At 42.6% G+C, this 14,089-nt stretch overlaps 1 protein-coding gene across 1 annotated transcript; it reads left to right on the top strand.

Annotated features, from left to right (window-relative positions):
• The first annotated feature begins 1,032 nt into the window (after positions 1-1,032).
• LOC149320588 (zinc finger protein 213-like) lies at positions 1,033-12,631 on the top strand. Its single transcript, XM_089506080.1, has 7 exons — positions 1,033-1,040; positions 2,575-3,078; positions 3,732-3,852; positions 4,556-4,641; positions 6,041-6,167; positions 8,633-8,869; positions 12,594-12,631. Exons 2-7 carry the CDS (start codon positions 2,677-2,679, stop codon positions 12,629-12,631), a joined length of 1,011 nt encoding a protein of 336 aa, XP_089362206.1. The 5' UTR covers positions 1,033-1,040; positions 2,575-2,676.
• Positions 12,632-14,089: the final 1,458 nt, after the last annotated feature.

Genomic DNA, 14,089 nt, shown 5'->3' with positions numbered 1-14,089 from the left:
TCCTTGGAGGTCTTCAAACGGAGGCTGGATGGCCATCTGTCGGGGATGCTTCGATTGTGATTTCCTGCATGGCAGGGGGTTGGACTGGATGGCCCTTGCGGTCTCTTCCAACTCTACAATTCTATGATTCTAACCAAAATGCACAATATACTCATTGCAAGCTTTCGAAGCTCCACTGGCTTCTTCATCAGGCAAGAGGTTACAGACCAAACAGGAGGGAAAAAACCCATTGGAGATGTTAGTCAGATGCTTGCATTTTGTTGTTTCTGTCCTTCTCCTTCTGGCTATGTGGCAATTGGAAATTTAACAAAGTCCAGGAAATTTAAAGTCTATTTGCATAGCAACAGGACTCTTCTTTTCCCAACCAATCTGTCTCCATTCCTAGGAGGCCACAGCCTGGCTTCTTGTAGGCAGAGGGCAATGGGTTTTCCAAGAAGCCTCCAAGTTTTTTGGCAGGTGTACATTATGGAAGTTATTGTACTTTGCATCCTGGTCTTGCACATGAACAGGGCTCTGAATTTTGGGTTGGCCTAATGAAAGCATCTCAGTTTTGTGGATTTGGGGTGTTATTGTACTTTGCATACTCATATTCCCCAGGAATATGGCTCTGAATTTTGGCTGGCCTAACAAAGGCATCACTGTTTTGTGGATTTTGGATGTTATTGTACTTGGCTGTATGGCCAGCAGGGCTACTCCTGAATATCCTTTATTGCTGCAACAATGTGGCTTCATCCCAAGTTGCCTTCCTCTGATCTCTTGGCTACAGTCTCCAATCCTCTGGACCTTCCAAAGGTTAAAACCAGCAAGGAGAGGGAGGAAGGATTCCTAGAGAGGACCAAGGAAGGGGAGGGAGTCCTCCAGAGGAGTAAATGGAAGGATCTCTGGGATCTCAGGTTGGAAGAAGGACCTGGGAACTCTTTGGTTCCTTCTCCTTCCAGCTTGAAGCAACTGGAGCAAAGAAGGGGATCTGATCCACCTTTGCTCAGCCCTTCGGCAGGGTTTAAACCTCTCTTTTCTTTTTCCCACCCTGGAAAGATTTGGTGAGTTTCCCCCAAATGTGTATTTGGGGTGAAGGGCTGCAGTGGGTGTCCTCCTTTTTCCAGGACCTGCCCTCCATTTCCACCTTCTGCCCAGAGGGAATCCCTACAGCAATTTCTCCCTCTGGAGCAGGACTCAGGAGCATGGATTTGACACGCCTGTGGTCCAAAACACACTGCAGAAACAATCCAGTATGAAACTGCTTTAACTGTTCTGGCTCAGGACTAGGGAATCCTGGGAATTGTAGTTTGTTGTGGCCCCAGAGCTCTCTTAAAGAGAAAATTATATGTCTCACAAAACTACAGTCCCCAAAATTCCCTAGCATTGAGTCAGGGCAGTGAAAGCCATCTCAAACTGGGTTGTTTCTGCAGTGTGTTTTGGACCTTCATCATAAGTCTGTGGAATCCTGGGAATTGTACTTTGTTGGGGGTTCTCTGACAGAGAAGCCCCCAACACAACCCCCACAACACAGGTCTCACAAAACTACAATCCCCTAGCACTGAGCCAGGGCAGTTAACCTGGGTTATTTCCGCAGTATGTTTTTGCAGAGTGCTTTGAGCTTTTATGAGGGTTTGGAGTTTTTATGTGCTTTGGGTCTGGCAGCCCTTCTGATGTCTGAGTTGGAGAAACCATCAGCCTGTAGAGCCCAGTCTAGGTACTTCAATTCATCTTTCAAGAAGTGGGGTTCACAGATGCATTTTGCCTGGTCTACCAGTGTTTTTAATATGCTTCTTTTTTGTCCTGGGTGATGGTTGAAGTTCTTGTACAGGTATCTGTCTGTATGTGTGGGTTTTCGGTATACTGTGTGGCCTAACCGCTGGTTCGGTTTGCAGATAACCAGAACATCCTAGAATAACAATGCTCCTTCCTTTTCTTTTTCCGTTCTGAATTGGATGTTTGGGTGGATGTTGTTCAGATGGTTCAGAAACATGGTCAGATCTTCTCTGTGGCTCCAAGGGTGATAATGTCATCCACATAGCGGAACCATGTTCTGGGTTTTTTAGTGCTGTTTCCAGGACTTGCTTTTCAAAGTGTTCCATGTAAAAGTTAGCTGTCAGAAGGCTACCCATGGCTACCGCATCTCTCTGTTGGTAGAATCCATAAAAACCCATAGGAGCAAAGACAAACAACCACCAAAAGGGAAGGTATTTTTAAGGAGTCACAGATAGAATAGGGAAACTGGTGAGGAACACAACCTCCAAATGGTCTACAAACTGACCAAGAAAATCCAGCAAATGCTGCCCTCAGCGAAGGACAGGAGAGACCCTCTGACAATCACAGGAGTTTACTGCATACCATGCAGCTGAGGACAAGTCTACATAGGGAACACCAAATGAAGTGTTCAAACATGAATTTGCTGCTGCTGCTTCTATTTCTATCCCAGATTTGGATTCAAAATGGCTTAATGACTACTGAAAAAGTTGTTAAAAATCTACAAAATGCAAAAGTTAAAACACAAACAACCGGGACAAAATTAAAACCAGGTTATGCCATTAAACACACACACATTTATAGATCTTCTTTTTGGCATTGCAGGTATCTGTATCTTCCTGCCCTTGTTGCTCCTTCAGTTTGTGCAGCCCTGCCTTAAGAACTATATCCAGCCACTCATTTGGCCCTGTGGAACATCTGTTGAAGATGGGAGATCAGAGCATCATTGGATTCGAACTCAGGAAAGACTTTTGTACCATTCGAGCTGACAGTATAGAATTCAGGGAAACACTGATGAAGAAAGCTGTGGATGAAGACACCCTGGGCTCTGATATACTGCGACAATGCTTCAGGCAGTTCCACTACCAGGAGGTTGCCGGACCCCGAGAAATGTGCAGCCAACTCTACACACTCTGTTGCCAGTGGCTGAAGCCAGAAAGACGCACAAAAGCTCAGATCCTGGACCTGGTCATTCTGGAGCAGTTCTTGGCTATCCTCCCTCCAGAGATGGCCAGTTGGGTCAAGGAATGTGGGGCAGAGAGCAGTTCCCAGGCGGTGGCCCTGGCTGAAGGCTTCCTCCTAAGCCAGGCAGAGCAGCAAAAGGAGCAGGTGAGGCCATTACAAGGGGGTAGGTTAGAAGAAATCCCCAACGTTTCCCTTCTTTTTCTTCTACAGATTGGGCATCCCATATCCAAAATCCAAAACATGTTTCATGGGGAGCTGAGTTAGTGACAGCTTTGCTTCAGTGTACTGGCTGCATCAGCACAGCAGAAATAATGCAGCTTGACACCACTTTAACAGCTACGGCCCAGTGCTGTGAAATCCTGGCATTTGTAGTTTGTTATGGCACCAGAGCTCTCTGGCAGAGAAGACTAAATAGCTCACAAAACTACAAATTCCCAAATTCCATAGCATTGAGCCATAGCAATTAAAGCACTGCCAGACTGCACCCTTTGTTACATGTAAAAATACTCTGTAAAATTACCTTCAGGCTATATGTGTAAGGTGTATATGAAACATACATGAATGTTATGTTAAGGCTTGGGTCCCATCGCCACAAGATCTCATTACATATATGCAAATATTCCAAAAACTAAAACTCTTCTGGTCCCAAGCATTTTGGATATGAGAGATTCAGCCTGTAGTAACCATTCAAGAAAGGGATATAACCTCCTCTCCTCCCTTCCTGGCTTTATCCTAGCTCAATCTGTTTCTAATCCTTCTCTCCTTTTTCCTGAATCCTGCTGTTCTTTCTGGTGAAGAGCCTGTTTGCAGAAGAGACCAAAGCTGTTCCCGAGGCAGAGGTGTCTCCATCCTACCTCCGAGAGAGGCAGCCATTGAGGTGGATCATACAAGAGGATGACAGTGATATTGCCTGCCTGGGTAAGCATTGAGGGGATGTTTCCGTTTGGTTGTTTCCCCTCATAAATATGCCCTGAATGTGACATAGCTGCTTTTAATGTTACTTTGAGTTCCAAAAGGGTAGATATTAGCCTTCAGAAAATAATTCATTTTTAACTATTTAAGTTATATGTATTTTTGTATATTTATTGTACAATAATTCAAATTACTGCACACACAAAAAAGGAAATGCTATACAGTGTGCCCACGTCATACGTGGGTGCGCTATACACGGCTTCCAGCATACACTGGGAGCTGTGCCAGAAAGGCTTCTCCTGCGCCCTGGAAGAAACAATGGGGCACGCACCCATGGCATGCATCCCACAGCGAGCTGGATGCATGCTGCGGGAACGAGCCTCATTGTTTCTAATGGGGCCTGACTTTAGGCGGTGTTTCCCTTACGCGGCAGGGTCCGGAACGGATCCCCAACGTAAAGGAAGGTCAAACTGTATTTGTTGGACAACAGATTACAGAACCCACAAGTTTGGATGACCCGGAAGTAGAAAAAAAGTAACTTTTCCAAGCTGTGGGTTGGCTAGGTATGCAGGCATGTCCAATGAATCTGAAACCAGAAAATGCACCAAAAACAATTTCAGTGGTACTCTGCTTTGAGAGGCAGTTCAAGACTAAAACAGATCCAGATATGAATATTAACTATACGCTCCTTCTGCCATCTTCCACACAGGATACGGACCACAGAAACCAGTAGGATGTCCTGGCTTATCTCCTCTTTGTGGTTCAGCAGAAACAGCATCTGTACAAAAGGATCAGGTATTTAGAAGCCATTTCAATACCTTTCCAGTTGGCAAGGGGGTCGACAAGGCTATGTTTTATCACCATGTCTGTTTAACTTGTATGCTCAATATAACATACACAAAGCAGGTTTAGACTCAGGTTGCATATGCACTTCAGAAATAATGCAGTTTGGCAACATTTTAACTGCCATGGCTCAATGCTGTAGAATTCTGGAATTTGTAATTTGTTGTGGCACCAGAGCTCTCTGACACAGAAGGCTAAATATCTCACAAAACTACAAATCCCCAATCTCTTAGCATTGATCCATGGCTAGTGGTGTGAAACGACCTTATTTCTGCAATGCAGATGCAGCCTTGCAGGAAAAAGTTGTGAAAATTGGAGGAAGGAACATCAATAATTTAAGATATGCAGGTGACACCATATTACTAGCAGAAAATAACAAAGACTTGGAATGATTACTGAAGAAAATCAAAGAAGAAAGGGCAAAGGCAGGTTTACAGGTGAACATTAAGAAAAGAAAAATAATGACCACAGCCGACTGACATGATTTTTAAGTAGATGATGAAGCAAATAGTTCAAGATTTTCCATACCTTGGCTCACTCATTACTCAGAATGGAGACTACAATCAAGAAACCGGAAGAAGCCTAGAACTTGGAAGGGCAGCTATGAAGAACCTAGACAAGATCCTGAAGTGTAAAGATATATCATTAAATACTTAAGTGAGGATGGTCCATACCATCATAGTTCCCATTTCTATATATGGTTGTGAAAGCTGGACAGTGAAGAAAGCTGGTGAGAAGAAAATCAACGCATTTGAAATGTGGTACTGGAGAAGAGTTCTGCAGATACCGTGGACTGTTAAAAAGTTAAATAAATGAGTCCTATAGCAAATCAGTCCTTAATTCTCCCTAGAAACCAAGAGGAGTCAACTGAGACTATTGTATGTTGGACACATCATGAGAAAAGAGGACTCATTAGAAAAGGCAATAATGCTTGGTAAGGTAGAAGGCAGTGAAAAGAAGAAGACTGTATGCTTAATGGACAGACTCAATCAAGGAGATCATCCTCAATATGACATCCCTTCACATACTTAAACAGGGCTATCATATTACCTCTTAACCTTCTCTTCTCCAGGTTAAACATCCCCAGCTCCTTAAGTCATTCCTCATAGGGCTTGGTTTCCAATGGCCCTGAGGAGTCACATTCTATGTACCCTAGTACTTTGTCCAGTTCCTGTCTCCATGAGTCTGGAAGTGTCTGTACCTTCTTTTAGTTTCACAGTGTGAAGTCCATAAAGGCTGCTTGGTAAGGCCTCCATGCTCCAGCAGAACTTCCACCGTAAGTGGTTTTTTTGGATTATGTTTAGAAGAAGATTGTGTCATGTTAATAGAAAAACTTTTCTTCTGGTTTCAGGATCCACTGACCTTTGATGAGGTGGCCGTGTATTTCACCAATGAGGAGAGGGCCCTCCTGGATCAGGACCAGCGGACCTTGCACCAGGAAGTCACAAAAGAAAATTTGAGGAACTTTGTCTTTCTGGGTAAGATTTCCAACCTTTCTTGGGTTGATCAGACTCCATTGAGAATCTACCCAATTTTAAACTATAAATTTTAAATTGCTATATTTTAAATTTTAAATCTGGATGATTTTAATGTGTAGTGGCCATCCCAATCCTATGTTTGTGTGTGTTAACCTGTGTATGTAAACACATCAAACTCACATATTCTATCTATTCTCTTTCCAAAAAGTGGTGGGTGTAGCTTGCAGAGGTCCCAGGAGTGCTGGAAAATGGAGCTGGAGGTCACCCCTGAACATTCTCCAGCTGCCTTTCTGTGAGCTAAGGGCTTATTCAGAAAACTTTAGAAGCCACTCAGGCTAAAAGCAGATGGTACTGCTATGTGAAGGTCAAAACAGTAAATGCTGATAATATTTTAATGCCTTGTAAATAATAATAGTAATCATTAATAATATATTTTTAATTTTCTTATACACCTCTTCCCAAGGCTCAAGGCGTGATACAACATAGATTAAAATACAATGTTGGGGGTGACCTCCATTTCCCATCACTCCTGGGACCTCTGCAAGCTGCACCCACCTCTTTTTGGAAGAAAAATAGATACAATATGTGAGCTAAGATACGAGCGACAGCAACAGTTTTGAGTCAACTGGATATGCTTCCGTGGGCCATTTACTTAGTTATAGTTTACATGGACCGGGCCTAATATTTAGTGTATGAATGGTTTTGAGTTAATGCCCATCATCCTCTGCTTAGTACACACTCACAGTTTGGGTTTATTGGATTTTGCTTGTTTGAATTTCAGACTCCTTTAGGCTTTTTTCTCCCCCTTCTTTCCAGGAAAGGTAGAGTAAGAATGAATGAGAGTGACAGGAGGCTGTACAGAGTGATGAGAAAGAGCTTAGACTGAGAGAAAGAGCAGTATGCACTGTTGTTTGCCTAGGACAGAGAGTGGACAGACAGGAAGCTGGATGCAGTAGATGTTCCTGAGAAACCTCCATCACTGCTGCTGCTAAATGTCACCCCACTGAATGATGGCTCTAGATGGCCTCTGCCTCCTCCTGCCTGCTGCCTGCCACCCTCCTGCCAGATGAGCCCTCATCCTATTCACTCACTAGTCAGCCAGCTCTCCAGACATCTGTCCACCCATTGCTGCGCTCCACCCATCTGTCCCTCCTGACAGATGGCACAGAGGCAGAAAAGGTGCCCAGCAGAGGACAGGTTTCTGCTCCCCTGATGACCCTTGTGGCCTTCCCAGAGGCCCTCCTGGGCTACTTACCTCTGCTGCACCCAGTGTCTCCATGTGAGAGAGAGAAGCAGGCAGGGGACCCCAAGCCTGGGGGAGAGCCAGAGTGAGCTCCCCCAAGGATCATGGTGGTAGTGGCACCCCGTCTCCCCTTCCTGGCCCATCCGCAGCCACATCTCTGGGGAAGCCTAGAGATATTTGCAGTGCAGTTGGCCCTCTGTACCCACAGATTTTTTTATCCATGTATTCAACCATCCATGTCTTGAAAATATTAAAAAATAATATAAACCCCCAAAAGCAAACCTTATCTTTGCCATTTTATATAAGGAACATCATTTCAATATGCCACTGTATTTAATGGAACTTGAGCATCCACAGATTTTGGTATCCACGGGAGGTCTTGGAACCAAACCCCAACAGATACCTAGGTTCCATTGTTTTTCTATTTTTGTGGTGATCCTGCACCCCTAACCCCCACCAATGTAGAGGACTGGTATTGGTAATATTGGTGAAGGAGCACATGGGGCAGTTGGTTGGGGCAACTGTTGCATCGTGCAGTTTTTTGGATTAAAGATTTTGAGATTAATATACATTCAGTCTTAGAATAGGTCTGCTATTTATCTAAGGGACAGATATAATATTAAACAGCTGGCTACAAAAATCTCCAGGAATCTACCTATGAATAATTATCTAGCAGTTTAACAATTTCCAACTCCTTATTGTCTTTTCTGGTGTGACTAGATGAGTTGTCCAGTTTATTATCAAATATCATATTAACATGATAAAATAGCATGCCTTTCAGTGACTCCCCTAGCTCCTAGACAGCAGAATGTACATAAAGGATTTATTTTATTTTATTTTTTGCTTATTTGGATTATAATAACAGCCTACTATAGTTATCTCCCCTTATCTTTTAACTCTTTGGTAACCATAAAGTGACAGGTTTTAGTCAATAAAATGGTTACTCCACTGCATTTTATGTCCCATGTGCAACAAATTGCTTCCCAGAAAGTTTGTGAGGAAAGCCCATTCATGATTTTGTTTAGTGTGTCCTGTAACAAAACTATGTCAGGATTTTGTTCTATTATCTCTTTTATAGTTCTATAACTTCTATTTTTGAAGTGATGCAAAGTTCAGTTGCCTTCTAAAACAGGAAGGAGAGTGGGTTCAAACTCACAAATGTATCTATATTTTTTCTATTTTAATCCCAAATTTAAGCTTGATCTGTGTATACCTATTCCAGCTGATGGTGTGCATGAGGATGAAAGAGAACAACACAAAGCCTCAGCAGAAGACAAAGAAGTGAAAAAGGACTTCTGCATTCAAGGTGTACCAACAAGGCTGGAGGGAAACCACACAGACAACAGGGAAGACAAATCCCTTCCCTGTTTGAGAGGACTGCTTCTATCTGGACAAGAACAACAAACAGAAAAGGCACATGAGAAGTGCCCTAATGCTCTTCTGAGAATCTCTCCAGAGGGTGAAACTACTCAAAGCTCAGATTTTGCAAAAAGCAACATCCCTGGAAAATGTTCAATGCTCCAAGCATTTCTATCCTTTTTACATGAAAAGCCATACAAATGCTTGGAATCTAAAAGGAGATTCAACCAGAATTCAATGCCATACCCATGTCAGGTATGTGGGAAGAGCTTCAGGCGCAGTGAGCACCTTCGTGTTCATCAAAGAATGCACACTGGAGAGAAACCTTACAAATGCTTAGAATGTGAGAAAAGCTTCAGTCAGATTTCAAACCTTAGAAGACACAAATACATACACATAGGAGAAAGACTGTCTGTCTCAAACCATCCCTTGGCACACATACAGGAAAGAGATAATACAGAACCCCATACTGTAGCAAGAGCTTGATAATGAACTGAACTGAAGGCAAAACTACTTCACACAGCACATGCTCAGAATGTTGGATTTTGCTACCACAATGTAGCCAGCAATGTCTGGTGGCTATCAATAGCTGGTTATCACAGCAGATATAAATTTCCTTTGCTGCCAAAGGCATAATGCTTTTATGTATCAATTGCCAATAGTGTGAGAAGGAGATATATTTGCCTCCATGTCTAATTGATGGCTTCACATCAGCAACTGTTTTCACACAATTGGCTACTGTGAGATACTGGACATGGAAGGCTGTAGGCTCGATCCAGCATGACTCTTCTTTGTAAGCACACAGGGTCATCTTGCCCCAGTTCTATGTAGCTACTTTGATGTAGCTACTTTGATAGATAGCCATGGATAGACCCTTCAGTCTCTGTGACATTCTCTACATGGCCTTTAAAGATATCTTAAGGTTTGGTCCCAGGACCTTTCGTGGATACCAAAATCAATGGATGCTCAAGTCTCACTAAATACAATGGCATAGTAAAATGGTGTCCCTTATATAAAATGGCAAAATCAAGGTTTGCTATTTGGAATTGATATGTTCTTAAAATATTTTCAAGCTGTGGATGCTTGAATCTGTAAATTTAAAAAATCCATGGATACAGAGGGCTGACTGTACAATATCATATGCACAGCCTAAATGTATTTACATGTACATTGTTTTATGTGGCTAAGGTGAAAATATGGTATGATGTGATGAGGGGAAATCAATTTATCTCAGGGCCTGGGGAAAAGTGCCCCATATGGCACATGAGAGCCCACAGCTATTCTTACAGTCCCATGACCCCAGCACCTCCCAGATGAACCAACATCCCTATATGTGTTACACTTAATCTTTAGTGGACAAAGCAAAGAAAGTCAATGCCAAAGACATCACCATTTTCCCACCCAAGTTTTTTTAAAAAGGCCAGAAGCATAGCAGCAATGGAGGAAGCAGAGGGGGCTGGTGCTTCTTTTAAGTTCTCCCAGGATGAACTAAGCTCTTGTTGTTTACTACTCAGCAAAGGGGATTGTTTCTATTCTGATAAGAATTAAAGTCTAGTACATACACAGACCCATGGATAAGTCGACCCAGCTTTTGGGGGTTGTTTTTTTGACTAAAATTTTTAGACTTCTACATGTGTATATATACAATACCAACTGGGACAAGGAGGGACTAACTGGGACAAAAAGAGAAAGGGAAGGAGGGAGAAAGAAAAAGAGGTGCTTGAAGTTTTCCCCTTCAGTTTTATAGTTTTCCCCCCATCTCCACTAACCCCCAGTCTAATTGGGTATGCAACCTGTGCTGTGAAGGATAACTACAAACCACTTGGCCTAATCCTACTAGTTGTTAACTTTTGCCAAGTTGCCTCCAATTCATGGTGATCCTGTGAATGAGAGACCTCCAAGTCCCCTTGTCACCAACAGTCCTGCTCAGCTCTCGCAGACTCAGGGCCATGGCTTCCCTGGTGGAGGCTGTCCTTCTGCAATGTGGTCTTTTCCTGCTGCCTTTCACTTTACCAAGCAATACAGGTTCAGCCTTCCTTACCTAGAATTCCAAAATCTGAAATAATTTTTCATGGGTGGCTGAGATAGTGATATCTTTGCTTTCTAATGGTTCAATTTACACAAACTTTGTTCATTACACAAAATTACTAAAAATGTTGTTTAGAATTACCTCCAGGATCATGTGTATGTGAAACATTGCTAAATTTCATGTTTAGACTTAGATCCCATCTCCAGGACATCTCACTATGTACATATTTGTACATACAGGTACTCCAAAACCTGGAAAAGTGTGAGATTTTAAGGAACTAATAGTAATGTATAATTCAGTAGTATTTTATTGACTGTTCAATTGCATTGTATTATTTTAATGATGTAATCCTGCTTCAATCCTTGGAAGAGGCGGGACATATGCATAAAAATTATTATTATTATTATTATTATTATTATTATTATTTTGCTTATTTGGTCACAAGCATTTTGTATAAGGGATACTCAAGCTATATTGCCTTTTCTAGGGAGTCCTGCTTTCTCATGCTATGTCCAAAATACCAAAAAAAAATTGTTTAGTCATTTTAGCTTCTATGGAGAGTTCAGGCTCTCTCGATTTGCTACTCTGAATTTGAATACACCAATTCAGGCCATTATTCCATGCAGTCAACATGTAGGTAAATCCTTTGGACTGAATGGGTCTACTTTAGTTGAGGCTAAGAATAGGCCCAGACCCTTCTGTCCTGTACGTCTCAGGTTCTCCAGCTGTTTGGGATATGCCCTTTAAAAGCAGCAAAAGGTTTAAGGAAAGTTATCACACACTTCCTATGTTCCTAAACAATTGATTATGGTGTTAATATTTTTCTTCATTTGCTAGATCTCTACAAATGAGCCATGAATTTTATATCCTGCTAATTGTTCTTATTTTAACCAGGTTGATGGTGTTAACTTCAGGGTTACAAAAGAAATATTTTTATTGATGGTAGTGACATTGATTTAACCAAGTAGTGATAAAATCAGGACAACCCCAGACTGTTTGGGACAGGATGAGGCCTTGGGAAGTACAGTGGAGGCTAGAAGGGAGATTGGCTTACTGCTTTAGGCTGGCAGAGGCCTCTGACTTTCCAGAGGAAATGCACATGGCAGGGAGTTGGCAAGAAGCAATACTTACACCCATTAGGTAATATGGGTCCTTTCCACATGCCCTCAGGTTTTATGTGACCACTCATGAGAAGTTCACTTAGAGGTCATCATGTCCTTTCCAGGTTCATGCTCTTTGGCCTCTACGTAACTGCTATTATAATGAAATATAACAAAAATAACAGTAGCCCAAAATAACACAAGGGTATCCAGAGTGTGTTAATAATATTTAAACAAACCCTGTGATAGGGTCACTTTAGGATTGTTATAAGTTGGAGATGACTTGAAAGCACACAATAACAACAACAAGAACATGTCACTTGTTAATCATCTCTTCTTCAGCCTAAGTATATCTAGCTCCCTAAGTGCTTCCTCATAGTTGTTGATAAACATGTTGAATAGCACTGGAGGTTTGCTGTTTGAATGACAAACATTTTAAGAGGCCAGTAGCTGCGCCAAAGCTACGCTCCAGTCCTTAGGACCAGAGCATGACTTTGGCACAGTTTCTGGCCTCTTAGGGAGCATGCATCCTTTAAACAGCATATCTCCAAAGTGACCCAAAGCAGCTTTATTTTGACCTGTTTGTTTGGGCCCATAGTTTCACTGGGCATGCAGTCCAAATAATGAAGAACTGAAAGATTTCTGGTGAAATTAGGAAAAATAAGAGACAGTAAAACCTTGCTTTCTTTTCACAGCAGGGTTTGGAAAAAGTTCTTCCAGCTGTGAACTATAATTCCCAGAGCCCATTCCAAAGCTCACAGAAACAATCCACAGCTGGACTCAGTCAACCAGGTGGAGGAGATATAAGGAGGGAGAAGGAAAGCTAGGCATCTTTTCCTCTTCTGCAGAGATAGAGTTGTATTTGCCAAGGAAGGTTTGCTGGGGAAAATGTAGTATTCCAGGTAAGTAGCATCAAATGTGGATGGATGTTTCCCTTCTAAAATTAATTCACTGTATGGCTGAGTCTTTATGGTTTCCCTTCCCAAAGCAGCTGCTCTTTTGTGACTGTGCTCTGAACCTTCTTTGGCTGCAGGGATATGCTAAGGAAACAAATAGAAAGGGAGGAAAGTCATCTGTGTTTGCAATGAAGAAAGACAAGTCAGTAGAAACAGTCATTGTTAGATGAGCCTCACTGGCTAAGTGCATTCTAGCTGAGTAGATTCCATTGCTCTGTTTAAAAGAGAGGTGTCCTGGGTTAGTGCTGGGGAATGTTGGGAAATGTAGTACACTGTGGCCCCAGAGCTATCTCTGACAGGAAGTCACATAACTGCAGTGCCTAGAATTCCTCCCCAGGTGCATCCATACTGAGGAAATGGTCCAGTTTGAGACTGCTCAATGCTGGGGAATCCTGGGAATTGTAGTCTATCGTGGCCTCTGAGCCATCTCTGACAGAGAAGCCTCAATGTCTCCCAAACACTTGCATTCCCAGGATTCCCTAGCATTGAGTTAAAGCAGTCTCAAAGTGGGTTATTACTCCTGCAGTGTGAGAGAGATATAAAGGCTAGGGACTGGATTCATTCATTAACTCACAAAAGGAGGATATCTGTGTCCAAAACACACGGCTTTGACTGCCAGGGCTCAGTGCTAGGGAATCCTGGGAATTGTAGTTTATTGTGGCACCAGAGCTCTCCGACAGAGAAGGCTAAAAAATGCCTCACAGACACCAGAATTCCAGAGCATTGAGCCCTGGCAGTCAAAGTTAGAAAAAATACACAGGGGCAAAATAAATATTGAAAATGGCACGCACCTCCTCCTCCTCATCATCATCATCCTCGCCTCAGTGCCAAAGGAAATGGCCCTCTCCCCTCTGTTGCCTTGCTGGGACTGGTCCACATGGGGAAGGGGCCAAACAGAGGAGGCGCTACTCTTCCTGAGTCTGGCAACAATTGTTGCCAACAAGCCTCGAAGATAATTCCCCAAACGTTTGGCCAAAACTCACCAAATCCCCCCCACATCTCACCAAATATTCAGTCAAAATCCCTGGAAAGTCCCTGTAATGTTAATATGGCAATAAAACGTAGCCCTAATTGAATAAAAATAATTGGAACTTGTTTCAACTCTCAAAATTACCATTAAAACCAAGCACCAAAATCGCACCAAAGGCTCTGAAAAGTACCCATTTGGGTGTGAAAGTCACCAGATTGGTAACAGGCCGGGAGTCAAGGAGGAAACCGTGCAGGGACGCCCCCTA

The sequence above is a fragment of the Sceloporus occidentalis genome, unplaced genomic scaffold (assembly GCF_023333645.1).
Source record: "Sceloporus occidentalis isolate IW3139 unplaced genomic scaffold, rSceOcc1.0.p SCAF_1, whole genome shotgun sequence".
Classification (NCBI taxonomy): Eukaryota; Metazoa; Chordata; class Lepidosauria; order Squamata; family Phrynosomatidae; genus Sceloporus; species Sceloporus occidentalis.
This window is presented reverse-complemented; position numbering and strand designations above follow the sequence as displayed.